The following is a 16,879-nucleotide window of genomic DNA, read 5'->3' on the forward strand; positions in this document are numbered from 1 at the left end:
TTTAGTAAACCTCTGCAATGGAAATGTTGAGAGTGACCTGCCCGAAAGCTGCTGCCCTTCACAGGGCGGTCTCCTTTCTCAGCGTGGAACCACTGCTCTTTAGGAAAAAGGCCACCAGAAAAAGAAAAGAAAAAAAAAACACCAAAAAACAAAGAAACAACAAATCAATCCTCGAGGCTTCTGCTTTCCAGAGGTGCTTAAGGGAATCAGGAGAAGAAATCCCTGTTCCTATTACAAAAATTAATTGGCACTGAATATCAAATTCCCTGGGTGGATGGCAGCACTCATGTTTCTAACTACATGCAATCTAAAAAGCAATGAGTCCCAGCTGAAAGTCATCTCACTCTATTCATCAACTGCCTGGGGAGTTGTGTGCAATCTAGAAGAACTCGGGATGTTGCTGCAGACTAAGGGCACCTATTCTCAAGCTCTCTTTAGTGTATAGATCCCAGGGTTTGTGAAGGCATCTCAAGGCAGCAGGGCACATTTAACCTTAGGTATTTTGGACATGCACCTGTTTTGTAGGATCCCAGCAAAGCTGACATTTTGCACTGAATTTCATTGGCATCAAAGCCATCACTTCAATGCTGAGCACGTGGAGATGCTGAATCTTCTATTTCCAGGTATCCTGGTGAGTACTGTAAAACATATTCTGTTAAAAACTGATTTCATACCACGATCATACAAGTGGAAAAAACAGAAACCACGTTTGAAAGCAGGTAGCACTAATGCCTCTTGTTGGAGTTGAACGCATATTAAGGCAGTTTTATTGCCTGTGGAAAATGATAAAATCTCCATTAGCAATTATTGTGGGGACAAAATACACGATTTCATCCAAAGCAACAAAAAGAATTCTCAGATCACTTGGTCTTTTAGATTTACCTGTAGAGCATTCAGCCTTTTTCATTTTTTTAAGTATTAAAAATGCCCCTAGAAGAAAACTTTGCACTAGCAGATTTCCGTGCCAGCCCTGCAGTCAGGCTGTGCAGAGTACCTGCAGCCCAGCTCTGTGCCACTCTCCTCAGCCCTACAACTGCTGTGAGCTCAGCCTCTGGGTCCCAGCACAGCCCCCAGCATCTTGCCCTGCCATGGCAGGGAAGAGCAGCTGCAAAGCCCTGGCCTGCAGGCACCTATTAAATAGGGGGTGCTGAAGGCAAGGCTCATACAGCTCACTTTTGATGTGTTTCCTCCCTCCTTCCTCCCTGAAATCTAGCCAGGTAAGCACGTGAATGAGTAGTCAGGAGAACAGTAGCACTCACACTGAGGCACTCTCACTGATAAACAGGCTGCGGCTGCTCGGCTATGAACTCACAATCTGTTTGGTTGTTGTTGTGTTGGTTTTTGGTTTTGTTTTTTTCCCAGTGATTTGGATGGCTCCAACTTCCATCACAGCCTTCACTGGCAACATCTGTAGGGGTGGAAGCCAAGACTTTCTGGTCTGCTTTATTCTGCTCGCAGCAGGGTGCAGGTAAGTCTGCATTACAGTGCTTAAATATTTCACGAGTTGCCCTTGTAGCCATGCTCAAATCAAGCCAATTTCAACCTCCATAAGATCTATTTTACTTCTGGAACCAAGTGCTTTAAAGCAGCAATCTCATTAGGTTTCTCCAGCTCCCCTGAATTCCTATTAAATACACGTGACCGTATGGAAGAAGCTAGAGCTCAGATCTCCCTGTTGAGGGTAGATTTCAAATGGAATACTAGACTCGTGTTGCAGGCAAGTGCAAATGCAGATTGACACGCACAGAAATACAGATTGACACGCACAGAAATACTGCCATCATGAAACTGCTGCCACTGCTGCTGTGAAAGCCTTATCCTGCAAGCTGCTGAACATCCCCAGTGCCACAGAAGCCAGTGGTTGTGGAAGGCATTTCATACCTGAGGGGACTCAGGTGCAAGACCAACTTTTTCTGAGTTTGGGAATTCAGTTTTCCAAGCATTCAGTGCTGTCCAGATTTTGCTCCTCCTGTTATAGCAGAGGAAATTGTTCTAACAAAGGCAGAGCTACAGCAAAGTTGAATGGTTTTCTAAACGTGTCTCCATCTGTTCTGTAAAGAGACTGCACTCCCCTCAGGAACTATCAAAACAATTGTGAAGTTATCAGAGCAATTCTGAAGCTGAGAACTGGTCCCCAGTGAAGGCAGGAACAAAATTTAGTTTTGAGCATAAAATTTCCTTCCAAAAACACTGTGAACTCTCTGCAGCTTATCCATAGGTATAAATCAAAGGTCTGTAATGGCTTCAGTGGTATGCTGGGAGGCAGCAGCTTGGGCTCAGGCTTAGTGCAGGTCCACAAGGCTTCATCAGAAACGCAGCCAGGTCTATACAGTGTCATGAGAACGTGGCCTCCAAACCAATTCAGGTGCTCACCGATCAGCAGTGTGTGCAGAAGGCGGTGTCCAGTTTGCACCCACACTCTAACTCTGCCCTGTCTCCATGCCACTACGAAGCTCCACCAATAGAAAACTGCAGAGCACAGCAGAGCTTATAGCTTGCTCTCAGTGATCCCGTGAGGAATTTATCCACCAAGGTTTTCACTTGTTAAAGTCACCTGTTCCTCTCAGCCTCCAGTCTGCGTGCTTGGAGCAGCTCTGAGGAGAGCAGGAACAGGAGGGCACCCCCAAGCATCTCCTCCTAGCACAAGGCACTCCTTGCCTGGTGGCATCCCCAGGACATGCCCTCGCCCAGCTGTGCCTTTTGTGCAGGCAGACAGGGCTGGGAAGGAGACAGGGAGGATCTGCAGAGAGAGGTGGTGCAGGGAGCCCGGGGAGGTGAGAGGCATTGCATGCTAACAGCGAGGGAACCAGCAGAGCAGTCCCATTTTTAGACTGGACACAGCTTCGTGTGGCTGCTGACTCTTCTCAGCTCCTCTTCTGCACAGGAGCACTCACGTTTACTCAGGGCACAACTGCAAGTTTCCCAGCCATGCACACACACATCTGAGTGTGGACACAGTCCCCTGCTTGTCGCTGGGGACAAGGAGACACAGGTCGGGGCAGGGAGCATGGCTGCCCAGCCTTAAACTCTATTTCTTTGGCCAGTATGGATACAACTGCCTTGGTTCCTCCAGCACAGTGAGATTAGGTCTACCCAGTGATGATTGTGGAGGTGTTGTCTTTGCAAGTCTGATCCTGATGAGAGAAGTCTCATTATTTTCCCGCTGTCTCTCATAGATAGCAGTAGAAAGAAGAACAGCAAACTCCTAAGCAGTCCTTCTGGGGAGATGAAACCTTTGAAGTCATCAACAACACAGGCAGCAGGTACCCTTGCGCTGAATGAGCAACTTATTTTCCCCTGCTAATGGACACAGCAGGTTGGGAAAACACAGAACCATTTCCCATGAATTTTCAAGTTGGTACATAACTTTCTGTGGACATCTGAGAAACTTACAAATTAAAATCTCTGCAGAAAAAGAAAAACAACAACTACAAAAAACACCTCACTTGGTAGGATCTTGAAAATCCAATCTCCTGTTTAGAGAAGAGCCACTTTGTGTTTAATCCTCGGGGAGCAAAAAGGAGCTGAGCTGCTGCAAAACGGGTGGCGGTGGTGGACATCCTCCAGCACAGGGTCTAGGGCACTGGGTTGGGCCGGGAGCCCATTGGGTTCAGTGTCCCCTTGCTGCAGGAGCCTTATGGGGCAGGGCAGCAAGCACCCAGCAGTGACATCTGTGACCTGAACGCCCGAGAGATGCAGTATCTCCCAGTTTGACACCTGGGCAGCTCGGGGCACTGGTGTGCAGCGCAGCCCCGTGCTCCCTGCTGTTTGTGCATGTCGGAGGTACTGCGGGTACACCCACCCATCAGACATCAGTCACACTGAGATGAGCAGGGTCTAGACAACTGGTGGAAGAGCCACATTTGTGGAATGAGTGATAGAGCAGATCCATAAGTTTATTTCCCCCTTCGCTGTGGGAGAAAATTAAACTCGAAGGGGAGTGCGAAGCTTTGCAGGTTAGAGGGATGAAGGAGGAGTTAAGACATCTGAGGCTGACACAACAAAATCAAAATTCCCAGTAGTTTGGCTTTGTGAGGAGCGAATGGTCCTGCTGAGGCAGAGGGAGTGGAGAGGCAGCTCAGAGTCTTGCAGGATGTACAGCTCTGTGGACCTCTGTGGCAGAGCCAGGCAGGCAGGCTGCCCTTCAAGCAGCATTTCCCTTTTTAAGGGTTGTGAAAGACTCACCTAACCATTCAGCTTCAGACAACTGAAGCTATCTGCCCCTTTCGAAGTCCCACTGAAGGCAAGGCACATGCCCTGTTCCCTCCTTTGTGCTTCCCAGTGCGTTCACTGGTTTCTTGGCTGGAGTGGGGATCTGGAGACAGCAGGGTTTGGGGCACAGCAGGATCAAGCCAATCTGAGCCACAGACTGCAGCAGCAATAGGACTTCCAGATGGGAGGTGTTACACCAATACAGGCAGAAGGCAGGACTGGAAAAAACTAATTGCCAACAATGCAGGTTGAGCTGGAAGGAGGACAAGGATGAGGGCATTCCTTTGGGCACACCTTTCTTCTCAGGTTGTGTCGCCAGTTCTATTAAAGGTAGGAGCAGAGCACAAATTCTAGAGCCAGAATCAGAATGAAGGCAGGGATCTGATGTGAATTTGTTCTTTCGCTCTGTTTATGCAACCGTGGGACATGGGTTTAGGGCCAAGTTTGCTGTATGTACACAGGTCTAGGGCCAGGGGTCTGGCTCCCATCAGCAAGACATCCCAACACAAAAGAGATCCAGCTCTTCCACCCCACTGCCTGCCCTGGGATTGGCACGTAGGCCCTGAAGGAGGACCAGAGGCTGCCCTTCGTCCCATTCTGTCCAGCTTCACATCCCCAAGTCCCCACACAGTGCCTCAAAGCCAGCCTTGTACTTGCCGTCTTAACGAGCTCGGCTCTGGCCACACCGTGGCAGCATTCCTTCGCATTTCGTGCCCTGCTAAGCGTGCTGCTGGGACCAGCAAAACTGAGACCTGGGTCTCCAGCGCCGTTTGCTCGTGGCTCTTGAGCTGAAGCTGCTTCAAGCACTCAGGGAACTGAGGCTGCAGGTGATCCCAAGCGCACAGAGCTATGGCCTGCCAAGTAAAGGGCAACAGGCTGAGTGTATGGTACCTGCACTGCCAGGGGAGCCAGCACACCTTGCACCACGGGCTGAGGGAGCAGTGAGCCTCGTGCAGCTCTTTTTGTTCCCACTTGGTCTTAGGGCAACAAATCCTAGCCCTCGGGAAGCAAAGCTGTACTTTATAGCTCCTGAACAAGCCCTCTGCTGTCACTGGTGTGGGTGCTTTGTTCTGTGCAAGCTTCAGTTCACAGCTCAGCAGAGTGGGGACAGGAGGGCAGGATCAGCTCCAGGCACCAGCCCCGTGTCCAAGCCTGCAGCAGAGCCCCTCACTCTGCACTGAAGGGCAAACCCTCCTGAGAGCGGGGAAGGGAGGAGAGGGAAGAAGGACATACAAGGTCACTCTTGCTTTATCTCGCTGACTGCTCTCCTGTGCTAAAGGGACCGATACCTTTCTGTGACAGTGCTAACAGCTCGTTTGTGGGACTGCAGTTTTCCAGCCAGGCTGAGGTGTGAGCGTGGCGGAGCACAGAGTCACGCAGCAGCTTTGCAGCTTGTCTCACCTCCAGACCGACGAGATGTCCCAGGAGAGACAGCTCGTGCTGCTGGCAGGTGGCACACAGCCTGCAAGAGGGGGCAGGCTTCCCATCGAGATGCTGCACGTATTTATTTGGCAAGCAGGTCACTCCATGCTGCTCCCAAAGCCACGGGTGGGACTGGGATCTGCTGTCCCAGAGCTGCTCACAGAACTGCACTAAGGTGGAACTGATGCTCTCCGTCCTTTCAGGAGCCCTCTGTCAGCACAGCCTCAGCAGGGACGCTGGTGGGTCTGAGTTCTGCTTCCCACGTGGAGGTGCTCCTTTGCTCAGGGTTGGAGCTGCTTCTCTTCCCTTCTCATGGCTTTCCAGTTTCACCTGGGAGAGGGTTCAAGCGTTCACAGTGTGCAAAGCTCAAGGATGCAGCTGAATCTCTGCCCCTAGCGTCACAGCTGCAGATTGCACATCTCCTGCAAAGCCTTTCGGAGGACAGCCTGGCCAAGCGTTTGTTGCCACAAGTTTCTCCCTAGCACCAGCATCGCCCTGTGTGTTCAGTGCTTGCTCTTCAGCAGGAGGACTTTCATGCCAGCAGAAGTGGGGACTGAGCAAAAGGAGAGACTTAGGGGGAATAGGGAGCAGAGAGGGAGGCAAACAGCGCAGAGTGCATTTAGGAGAAACTACGACATGTGAACTGGAGGCGTCCCTCCCTCTGGCTCAATACAGACGCATTTGCACCCAGGCTGGGTGGGGATGAGCAAAGTTCACAGGCACGAGGACATGGCACATTGACTGCCCCCAGCCGTGGGCTTGTGCCCAGGCCTGAACTAGTCCAAAAGGAAGCAAAGAAAATGCCAGGATTCAGCCAAGCCCCAAGCTTGGGGCTGAGGGAATGGCCCCCAGCTCCCATAAAGCAGCAAGAGCCAGCCAGCACCCAGCCCTGCCACTCTGCTTGCCCCAAAAACACTAAAACGCAAACAGTCACAAAAATGGTGATTTCATGCAGCTGCAAAATGCCCTCATGAGAGAAATGGGAAATTCTGTTAAGAGCCACTGCAAATTATAAAGCCATCGTACTTCAGAGGGGAAATCCAAGGAAGGGAAAGGGGATGAAAAGAAACCACCACAAGACAAGAGAGAGAGCAAGAGAAAGAGGAAGAAAAGGCAATAAAAATTATCATCATCATCATCATCATCATGACACAACAACAGGACAAGAGACAGAGTGCTTTCCATGGGCAGTTCCCTGGAAAAGGAGCCACCGTGTCCGTGAAATACAAAACCCAGTGCCCTCGGCGGGAGCGGGCAGCAGCTGCCGGGACTGGTTGGGCATCCCTTGGGGCGAAGGGTCCAGTTAGGAGCAGAAAACCCTGCAAGGGAAAGGGCAGAAAGGGCTCAGAGGGAGCAGCTGAGCACCCTGCTGGGCAGTGTGGCCCTAATGCGAGATGAGAAGAGCTGATGTAAGAGCAAAGCCATGCTGGAGCTTTGTCCTCTGCTTCCAGGAGGGCAGGGTGGGATCGTCAGGGGTCTTTTTGGGAATCAGAGTACTGTGTTCTCCTGTGAACCTCCCCACAGAGCCTGTGGCAGGGCAGCGGTGGAAAGGCAGAGGTCTTCCCTATAGGGACCTCCAGAGGGCTGCTTAGTGTTGCAGGTATGCTGAGTGAGGAGGGCACTCGTTAACCTTCCTGCAGATGGGAACTGGAGGCTGTTCTTACGCAGCGCAGACCCTGGTGTGTGCGCTGCATTGGAGCCAAATACCTCTCAAGCCCCACTGAGGTTGGGAAGCCAGGACTGCATGCCAAGACAAAAACCAGGATGAGGAGCAAGATCCATGCCCATCCCTCATCCTAAATAATCCGTGTCACCAAGGGAAAAGCCCCTCAGCACAGGGCTGAGCACGTGGCAGGTTGTGACAGAGCAGAAACACCCCCTGGCACAGATTTTTACTTCTTTTGCTTGTTTTCTCCACAGTGGAAAGACAGAAAAGTCTCCAAATCTTTCCCAACTGGATGTGCATCGTCCTACGGAGCCCCAACATGGGTACCCCCCAACATGGGTAACCCCCAACATGGGTGCCCCCCAACATGGGTGCCAGCTGCCTGCACCCTCTGCTATCTCAGAGAGATGGCCATGCAGCAGTCTCTGCAACACATGCAAAAGTGAAATGTCTTTTTCCAGCCACTCTTTAGGGCTAGAGGTGTGCAGAAGTTAAAGCTCCTTTCCCATCCCACAGCCCACGCACTTGGGGACCAGAGCAGGGGTTAAAATAAACATGTCAACTCACTCATCCGTATCTTTTTTGCTCTCCTCAATGAATGCAATAGACTCGGATCTAAGGCGGTTAGTCACTTCGTACGTGCGCAGGGTGACTCCAAAAATATCCTCGTGGTACCGGCTGTCATCCTGAGAGTGAGAATGGGAGAGGAGCAGGGGAGAGAGAAGGGTTGACAAATGGTTGGTGCCGCTGTGTCACAGAGGGATACGGGGCTGTGGGCAGGTGCACATAAAGTGTCGTGGGGCTGGTGACAAGAGCTGAAGGGACAGGGTGGGCAGAGGGGCAGAGAGAAACAGGGGTGACACAACCTTCCCAGGGCAGCCCTGATGTGGAGGAGACGAGCAGGGGACACACAGCCTGTCCCTTTATCTTGCTGTGGTGACAGAAGGGCAGTGGACACTCAGTATGGTGAATGGGCCCTACCAGGGTGCCCAGGGGAGCTCATGGGGAGGAGCTGCTCGTCACCTCAGTGCTGCCCCTTTGCAGGACGAGGCACCAGGTGCAGTGCCCGGGGCAGGATCTTGTGCAGGGCACGGACACCACTCACCCTCAGCTTGCTGATGAAAGCACCTGCCTCCTCCACTGACAGCTGGCCCTGCTGCCTCACAATGCGCTGAACAGTCTTGAGGACGTCCCCAGCCATGGTGACATCCCCGCACACGTAGATGTGGCCTCCCTGCTCCTTCAGTGCTCTGTACACCGTTTGGGCCAGCTGCTCCTGTAGCACGTCCTGCACATATTTCTGCAGGAGGAGGGAGCAGAGTTAATTTCGACTTCCCAGCCTCATCCACCCACATGCTCTGGGCAGCTCTGGGAGCCCCAGGTGCCTCCAGTGCCTCTCACAGGGAGCAAAACTGTGCCTTTCTGCACCCCTGAAGGAGGTGAAAAGGAGATGGGCAAGTAGCAAAGCTTTATTTGGCACTTTTTTCTGCTGGTTCTGGATCACCCTGCCTGCTGACACCATCCTGCTGCCATTGGCATGGGGTTGCACTGAGTGTCGTTCTGAGGATCCCCACCCACATCCCCAGCGTCCACCAGCACCTTTGGTTTGTCTGGTTCCCGGGAGTAGGCTGTGTACAGCTCTCTGAAGACACCTTGGGTTTTGGCAAACAGCGTCTCCTCTTTGTAGATGTGGTCAATCCTGGACTGCCGACACCCAAACACCAGAACCATGGGACAGGGCTTCAGGCCTGGGGAGAGATGAGGGGAAGCTGTCAGCCTGCAGACCACCAGCATCCCTTTTTGCAAACTGCATCACCACCCTGGACAAAACGTCCTTAAAAAAAAAAAGCACCAACCAACCCAACATTTCACTTCTACCATAAAAACTTTTGAGTTTTTTTAGGAAGATTGTTGCAGAGTTTGGGCTGCATTTCAAGTCTGAAGCCCTTTCAAGCAGGTCTGGAGCAGCTCATGCAGGAGGCTGGGCCCTTCCCCCCCTCCCCCCAAAAAAAACCAACCCAAAACAACAGAACAGAGTTTTGAGTGCTGCTTTGGGGTAAGGACAAGAAGAAAGAAGTGTCAGCTCACCCTTGTGCTGGATTTCAAAGAGCCGCTGCTGCCAGAAGCTCCGGAATGGGGCAATGCCAGTGCCAGGTCCGATGAGGATGCAGGGCACCTGGGGGTCCTGGGGCAGGTGGAACCCAGGAGCCCTGAATGTGTTGAAGACATCAGTTAAGTCAGGCATGATGCTTCCAGCCTTGCCTCTGCTAGCTGAGATATTGTCCAGAGAAGCAGGGATTGAAAATGAGGTGAAATCCCCAAAAGTGACATTATAGTGCAGAAGAGAGCACCTAAGAGGGACTCGTGTTCACAAAGTCAGTCCTGCTTTCTCTGCTCCCTTGGTGCTTTGTAAAGAAAGACCAGGGGGAAAGAGCTCCTTCTGTAAGGGCCTTGCCCCATCCTTCACACCCTTCATTTCACCCTTCACCCCTGCCTGGGCCACTCACCCTCTTACAAAGCAGGGCACAACCTCATCGCTCTGGATCCTGTTGAGCCAGGAGGAGCAGACTCCGTGATGGATGGGGCCTTCTCCATCTGAGAGGAAAGAGAAGAAGGGCTGCACTTGGCACACCAGCCAGTACCGAAGTCTCTTTCTGAAACTCTTCCTGCTACATCTCCTCCTGCACCCTGAAACCTCTTGCCTGACAGCATCTCTGATCCATCCCCATGAGGGGAGGGGTTTGGCACTTAGGTCCCCCTGTGGAGCCACCCAGTTTCCCCCAGGAGCCAGCCCTGGGATAGCAGGTTTTTCATGATACCTGCTTTGTCATTGTCCGTTTGGGATGAAGCAGCATCATGTTGTGATGTTGGGAGGATTGGCTGACACGCCTGAAGGCTGTGCTGCCATTCAGCAAGACCTGGACAGGCTGGAGAGCTGGGCAGTCAGAAACCAGATGAAATTTAACAAAAGCAAGTGTAGAGTCTTGCACCCAGGGAGGAATAATTGCATGCACCAGTACAGGCTGGGGGATGAGCTGCTGGAGAGGAGCTCTGCAGAGAGGGACCTGGGTGTCCTGGTGGGCGACAGGTTGACCATGAGCCAGCAGTGTGCCCTCGTGGCCAAGAGGGCCAATGGCATTCTGGGATGCATTAAAAAGAGCGTGGCCAGCAGGTCAAGGGAGGTGATCCTCCCCCTCTACTCTGCCCTGGGGAGGCCTCATCTGGAGTACTGTGTCCAGTTCTGGGCTCCCCAGTACAAAAAAGACAGGGATCTCTTGGAAAGAGTCCAGCTCAGGGCCACAAGGATGGTGAAGGGCCTGGAGGATCTCCCCTATGGAGAAAGGCGGAGTGAACTGGGTCTGTTCAGCCTTGAGAAAAGAAGACTGAGAGGGGACCTGATCCAGGTGTATAAATATCTGAGGTGTGGGGGACAAAGTGGTGAGGCCAGACTCTTTTCAGCAGTGTGTGGAGACAGGGCAAGGGGGAACGGACAGAAACTGCAGCACAGGAGGTTCTGCACGAATGTGCCCAAGAACTTCTTTACAGTGAGGGTGAGGAGCACTGGCACAGGCTGCACAGGGGGGTGGTGGGGTCTCCTTCTCTGGAGATATTCAAGACCCACCTGGATGCCTACCTGTGTGACCTGGTGTAGGGAACTGCTTTGGCTGGGGGGTTGGACTCGATGATCTCTTAAGGTCCCTTCCAACCCCTATGATTCTGATTCTCTGCTTCAATGCATGAGCCATCCTGGCAGCCCAAAGTGAGTGGCCAATGCATTCTCCCTTGTTCTATGGTGGCATTAGTGGACTCTGCCCATCCACAGCACAACCAGGGCTGCTCAGAGACATCAGTGCTTCCACCAATCTGGATGTTAGATGCAGTGTGAACTTTGGTGTGGGCAATGTCCCACGTGAAGCAAAGCCACTGTGACTCATCTGCTGCTGGTACCTGGGCCAAGACTGGCAGGCTGTCCTTAGTGGGATGGCCCTGCTCCACGCCTTGGGACAGCAGTAGCATGGGCTGAAGGCATCTAGCCACTGCAGCGAGTCGAAAAGCTTCTACATAACATCACCCAGTCAAAGTCCTTACAGATTTGCCTGTGTACTAATATTTTTCCCCTACTCCCCACACCAAGCCCACCTCCTCTGCCCCCTGCCTGAGCACGGTACCTCTAGTGCGGTAGGAGACCACAGCCACAGTGAGATGGACCTCTCCAGGATACATCTCTGGGGAGGAGCTGATGGAGTAGTAGCGGGGCTGCAGCAGTGGCAGCTGTGTGAGCAGCAGCGTGGAGGGCATCTGCACCGAGGGGAACTCCTCCAGCACCTCCACCACGGTGGGGTTCTTGGACCACTTCCACTCCTCATACTCCTGCAAGCCCTGCAGCCAGGGAGAGAGGGAGAGGGGGCTGCAGCATCGGCCTCTGTGTGCCCAAAAGGTTATTTTATCTGGAGCTGAAGGACTAGGATAATAAACAATGTAATGCTGAAGAGGAAGGTCTGCACCCTGGGGCATCATGAATTATTTCTGGGACAGTCACTTGTAAAAGTGGAAGAAGTCTGCTCCAGAAGTGAAACAACCCCTGTGAAGCCCTATGATGGGGATTTGAGTTTTTACCTTGCTAAGGAGCTGCAGACGCTTCTTCTCCTTGTCACTGGTGGCCAACAAAGCAAACTGCTGCAGCAGCAGCGGGGTGGGAGGGGTGGTGATGTCCAGATAGTATTTAAAAGCCTGGAAGATGGTGCATGGTGGGATGCGGTTTTCATCTGTCCAGTTACTGATGACACCTGCAGGGAGGAAATCCACCACAACCACGGGTCAGCTGAGCGTAGGAGCCAGGGGGGAGGAATCCTTGCTCAGCTCCAAGACAATGATTGATGAAGAGCCAGAAAGAAGTGTCAGAGATATCCTCGTGCTACAAGTTGAGATGCTGTGCCATGAGTATAAATATGGAATCTGATACCCAGCAACTTCAGCTTTGGTCGCTCTCAGTGCATGCTGTTTTCCACCTCCTCTCACACCATGCACAGTGGTAGGGCATTGGGCTAATTCCCAGAATACTGGAATGGTCCATCAACATGTGTTAGCTCATCTCTCCAGTCTCAGATGTTACTCCTTCTATAGGAATATCAGCACCTTTAATTTGCCTGCAGGACCTCTTCCCTATGGTCCCTGCTCAGCCTTCAAACCCTCTCCTTGCACTGTAAAAAAAGAAGGAGCAGCAGAAGATGGAAGGGGGTGCTCCCAGTCCAGATAAATGCAATGAGATGTGAAAATTCCTCCTCGAGGCCACCTACCTCCTCAGTGAGCTATGAGGACCAACACAGGGGATGAGTTGAGGGGAGTCCACCTCCGTGTAGGGACTAGGGATTTGCTTACCTAGAGCTGTGCTCCTCTCCTCCAGGAGCTCCACCTTCACCAGCTGGTTGGCCGGAGGAGCATCCTCGAGCCTGTCGATCAGGGCATTGACCAACTCCTCATGGTTCCCTGGAAAGACACCCAAGTGGTCCCCAGGCAGGTACTGCAGCTCCTGGTGGCCGTTGGTGTGGAGGCGCAGGAAAATGGTCGAGCGACTGCAGAGAAGGGAGACAAAGCAGGATGTGTTTGTGGGACACCAACAGGGAGCTGCCGAGCGATGTCCTTGACAGATGCAGGGCTGGGCATCCCACAGGTACAGAACCCTGCATTCATAGAATCGTAGAATGACTGGCTTGGAGGGGACACTAAAGGTCATCCAGCCCCAACCCCTGCCCTGGGCTGGTTGCCTCCACCAGCTCAGTCTGCCCAGGGCCCCATCCATGGCCTGGCACACTTCTGGGGACGGGGTACCAACAGCTCTGGGCAGCCTTGCCATCCTCTCAGGCAGGAGACTATGCAGTGGCCAAGATTTCACCACAGAGGAAAGCGGGACGTCCTCTTTCCCAGGCTCATGTGGCCCTCAGCCATCATTTGCACAAAGGTGGTTTCAGTGGGACATTTGGGGCCAGGGATGCGTGCAGCACCACACGTACAGGTGCTTGGGTGCCCCATGAATGCGTTTGGTTCCAGAAATCTGGGGATGCTCACATCTCCTACCTGGACTTGGGGCTCTGCAGGTTTTGGCGTGTGATCAGCCGGGCTGCATAGACGCGTTTTTTGTGGATGCTGTACAGCCCTGCGGAGGAGAAGAGCCCATGAAGAGACACAGCAGAGCATTGTGAGCCTGGGGGATGACCCAGCACGCATCCCTTCTGCTAAGGACCAGGGAGGGCTCAGCTGCCACCTGCACAAGGTGTGGGGACGGGACCTGGCTGCCGGTGCCACCTGGCCGGCAGCAAGGTGGCTGAATTGGGAAGTGCCAGGGCAGTGCGGCAGAGCATCAGCTGCAGGAGCCGTGCTGAGGGGCCAGGTGTCGATGGGCTGGCCCTGCCATTGCACCGCAACGCTCGGCTGAGTGGCATTTGGACAAGGCCAGCTTGGATAGTTCCCAGGTTTCCAGCTCTGTGCTTCACAAAAAGGGGTCAGGAGGAGGGAGAGGAGCTCGTAGCTCAACATCTCTGTTGCAGTAACAGGCAGGGAATGACCAGAGGGGCCTGAGGTCATCACAAATTCCTCCTGGAATATGTGATGGTGTCCTGGTTTCAGCTAAGACAGAGCTGATTTTTTCATGGTGTCTGGTATGATTCTATGTTTTGGATTTAGGGGAAAGCAACACTGATAACACAGCCATGTTTTAGCTGTTGCAGAGCAGTGCTGCACAGAGCCAAGGATGTTTCAGCTTCTCACACTGCCCTGCCAGTGAGGGGCTGGAGGGCACAAGGAGCTGGGAGGGGGCAGAACTGGTACAGCTGAGCCAAACTGACCAAAAGAATATTCCATACCATGTGACATCATGTGAGAAAACTATGTAATGGAGGGGAGCTGGCCAGGGGAGCAGCCACTGCTTAGGGACTGGCTGAGCATTGGTTGGCAGGTGGTGAGCAATTATTTTGTGCATCACTATGCCAGGTTAAACCACAACAGGTTGGGGAGAAAGCGAGAAAGAAACAATGGGAATGTAACACAGGAGGATGGAGAATGAGTAAAGAGGTTTGGTCCTTTGCCCCCACAGTATATCTCTCCCTCTGCCTGCCCCAAACCCCTGGAATGACCCCTTCTTTGCACCTTGTGTGAGCTCTGGGGCCTCAGCCACGTAGGTGAGGCGGAACTTGCTCCTCTTCCAGCTCCGGTCATTGCTGATGAGGGAGTTGTTGGCCTTCTCGATGTTGACATCATCTCCCACACAGAAGACATCACACGCTGCCTGCAGAATGCACCAGGCTCTCAGCAGCACCCCTGCCTCCCATGGTACCCTGCTGAGTCCCATGAGCCCCTTGGCACACCTGACCCTAAATGGCAGATGGGGATGGGGACCCTAGAGGTGTAGGGCTGTACTGTTTGAGTTGGAAGGGACCCTTAAAGGCCATCTGGTCCAACTCCCCTGCATTGAACAGGGACAACTACAGCTTGTAGTCAGAGTGTTCAGAGCCCCATCCAGCCTGACCTTGAATGTCTGTGGGGATGGGGCATCCACCACCTCTCTGGGCAACCTGTGCCAGTGTATCACCACCCTTTTTGTAAAAAAAAGAAATCCCTTCTATCCAGGCTAAATCTCCCTTTTTTTTAGTTTGGAACTATTTTCCCCTTGTCCTATTACAACAGACTGCTGAAGAGCTTGGCATGAGTTGGGGTGCCCTCTCCATAAAACATCTATGTTTGGGGAACCTCATTATTGATTGACAAAAGTCCCCATTGGGTTTCCCAATGTAGAGAAGGAGAGAAAGCTTCAATGCAGCTCAAACCATTGGCTGTGCAAGTGCTGGCCATGTGCCCTTCACCCCACTGGAGCACCAGGGAGGCAGGTTACCTTGAAGACCTTCTTGGCCCAGGTGCGGAAGGACTCCTCCTGGCCACAGAGCTCATCCCCTTCTCCCATGCGCAGGATCCGCTCCCCACCCAGCTCCTCCAGCAAGGTATCCACTGCCCGTGCAAAGGCACAGAAGTGGGGGTACGCCCGAGAGCCCAGCCCAAACACAGAGAACCTGCAGAGAGGGGACACGGCTGTGGCTGCAGCGAGGGGACAGTGGCCTCTACCCATCCTGCTCCCAGGGACACGCAGGACTCACTGCCTCCCTCCCCGTTCTGTTTACCTGACATTAGCTAGGGGCCCTGTACTTTCAAAGTTGTCCCTGGAGTCAGGGCCATCACTGGAGGACTTCCTTGCGTCCGAGTAGGAGGAGACGCTGTTGAAACGAACCTTGTAGCTCCTGTAAAGAGCAATGGCACAGAGCATTGCAGTGGTGACAGGTGAGACAAATCCCACTGCTTAGAGGGGACTGGGCTCCAGAGGGGACCAAAGCAGCGCAGGCTGAAGCTTGGGGCTCAGCATTTCCTGAGCAGGTAGTAGAGAAATGCCCTCCCTACTAGGAGTGAGCCAGAGCACCCCATGCAAAGCATATCTCCAACTGGAGATGCTCTTTGCCCAGGGAAGTAGTGGAGACACCATCCCTGGAGGTGTTCAAGAGTCCAACAGTTGACCCATCCCAACCATGCCCACTAAGCCATGTCCCTCAGCACCACATCTACACGTCTTTAGGGTCGTGGTGTGTGAGCACGGTGGGGATGGGCTGGTGTTGGACTTGGTGGTCTTAGAGGTCTTTTCCAACCTCAGTGATCCCACAATTCTATGATTCTGTGCTCCATGGGGTCCGCTGGTCACCTCCCACAGGCTGACCCACATGCTGGCCACCACATTGCCACCAGCCACACAGAGCTGACAAAGCCTTGGCTTTACCTACCCTTTCATAGCTGTGCACAAGGTCGGGCACATGCAAGTATTCTGAAGTTTTTTCCATTCATAGGAAGTGAAAAAAGGGGAGTGAGAGAGGAGGGGACAAGGAGGGGGAAGGGGAGCGCAGAAAAAATCTGACAACAGCAGAAGTATTTCTGAATTGAACCATCTTCAGAAATTGCTCTACACAAGGGTTTCTAAATATACTGCCTGAACAACGAAACAGTAGTGTGGGGATGAGTCACAGCAGACCTCCGGCGCCCGGCACACCACGCAGAGGAGACAACCCCAAGGAAAATAGTGCTGGGTCGCAAAGTGCTGCTCCAGCTGTGCCCCACCACCCCCTGCTTTCTGCCCAGACCTCTTCTGCCCTGCTCCTCGTGTCTCCCTGTGCTCACCTGCTTCGCTCCAGATAGATGGAGCCACTTTTCTGCCCTGGCCCTGGGTCTCATCCCCGCCTGGGGTTACATGATGGTTTGGGTGAGCATGAAGCCACAGTTCCCCAGCTGTGTGCTGGGACCTAGGTCTGGGCACGGCACAGAGAGTCCTGATCTCTCCTGGGGGCTCTCAGTGTCTCCTGCATGGATCTGGAAGCACAAGAGGCTGCTTCCCCCACCCCTTCCCACAGACACCAGGCTGCTGCTGCCCCTGGATACTCTCCTTTTCTGCCTTTCCTCATTACAAAAGCTTTTTCTCATGCTTGACATCAGCATCTCCTGCTACCATCCAGAGCCATGACTTCTTGGCCCGTCCCGGGGGGGGGGCACTGG

The 16,879-nt window shown here is 53.1% G+C and overlaps 1 protein-coding gene and 1 long non-coding RNA gene across 6 annotated transcripts in view; one reads left to right on the forward strand and one right to left on the reverse strand.

Annotated features, from left to right (window-relative positions):
* Positions 1–529: 529 nt before the first annotated feature.
* On the forward strand, positions 530–7,857 carry LOC136050129 (uncharacterized). 2 transcript variants are annotated; one of them, XR_010622374.1, is made up of 4 exons: positions 530–631; positions 1,363–1,468; positions 3,177–3,263; positions 7,555–7,857. It is a non-coding gene; the product is annotated as an uncharacterized LOC136050129 (long non-coding RNA). The 2 variants fall into 2 exon arrangements; XR_010622373.1 differs by lacking the exon at positions 530–631 and having other exon boundaries at positions 953–1,468.
* Positions 5,890–16,879, reverse strand: part of NOS1 (nitric oxide synthase 1) — a 30,072-nt gene continuing 19,082 nt past the window's right edge. For 2 of the 4 annotated variants that reach the window (XM_065738752.1, XM_065738751.1), the window contains exons 16-28: positions 15,469–15,585; positions 15,186–15,360; positions 14,444–14,582; positions 13,376–13,454; positions 12,680–12,873; positions 11,918–12,087; positions 11,470–11,680; positions 9,808–9,895; positions 9,389–9,510; positions 8,900–9,048; positions 8,406–8,600; positions 7,868–7,986; positions 5,896–6,953 (exon numbers count right to left, since the gene is read on the reverse strand). In XM_065738752.1, the coding sequence (XP_065594824.1) occupies positions 6,938–6,953; positions 7,868–7,986; positions 8,406–8,600; positions 8,900–9,048; positions 9,389–9,510; positions 9,808–9,895; positions 11,470–11,680; positions 11,918–12,087; positions 12,680–12,873; positions 13,376–13,454; positions 14,444–14,582; positions 15,186–15,360; positions 15,469–15,585 (1,774 nt within the window). In that variant the 3' untranslated portion in view covers positions 5,896–6,937. Of the gene's footprint in view, positions 6,954–7,867; positions 7,987–8,401; positions 8,601–8,899; positions 9,049–9,388; positions 9,511–9,807; positions 9,896–11,469; positions 11,681–11,917; positions 12,088–12,679; positions 12,874–13,375; positions 13,455–14,443; positions 14,583–15,185; positions 15,361–15,468; positions 15,586–16,879 lie in introns of those variants that run through there. The other 2 variants (XM_065738753.1, XM_065738754.1) reach the window with 2 other exon arrangements.

Source organism: Cyrtonyx montezumae, unplaced genomic scaffold (genome assembly GCF_038088225.1).
Source record: "Cyrtonyx montezumae isolate F1298 unplaced genomic scaffold, pur_monq_1.0 scaffold_23, whole genome shotgun sequence".
Taxonomy (NCBI): domain Eukaryota; kingdom Metazoa; phylum Chordata; class Aves; order Galliformes; family Odontophoridae; genus Cyrtonyx; species Cyrtonyx montezumae.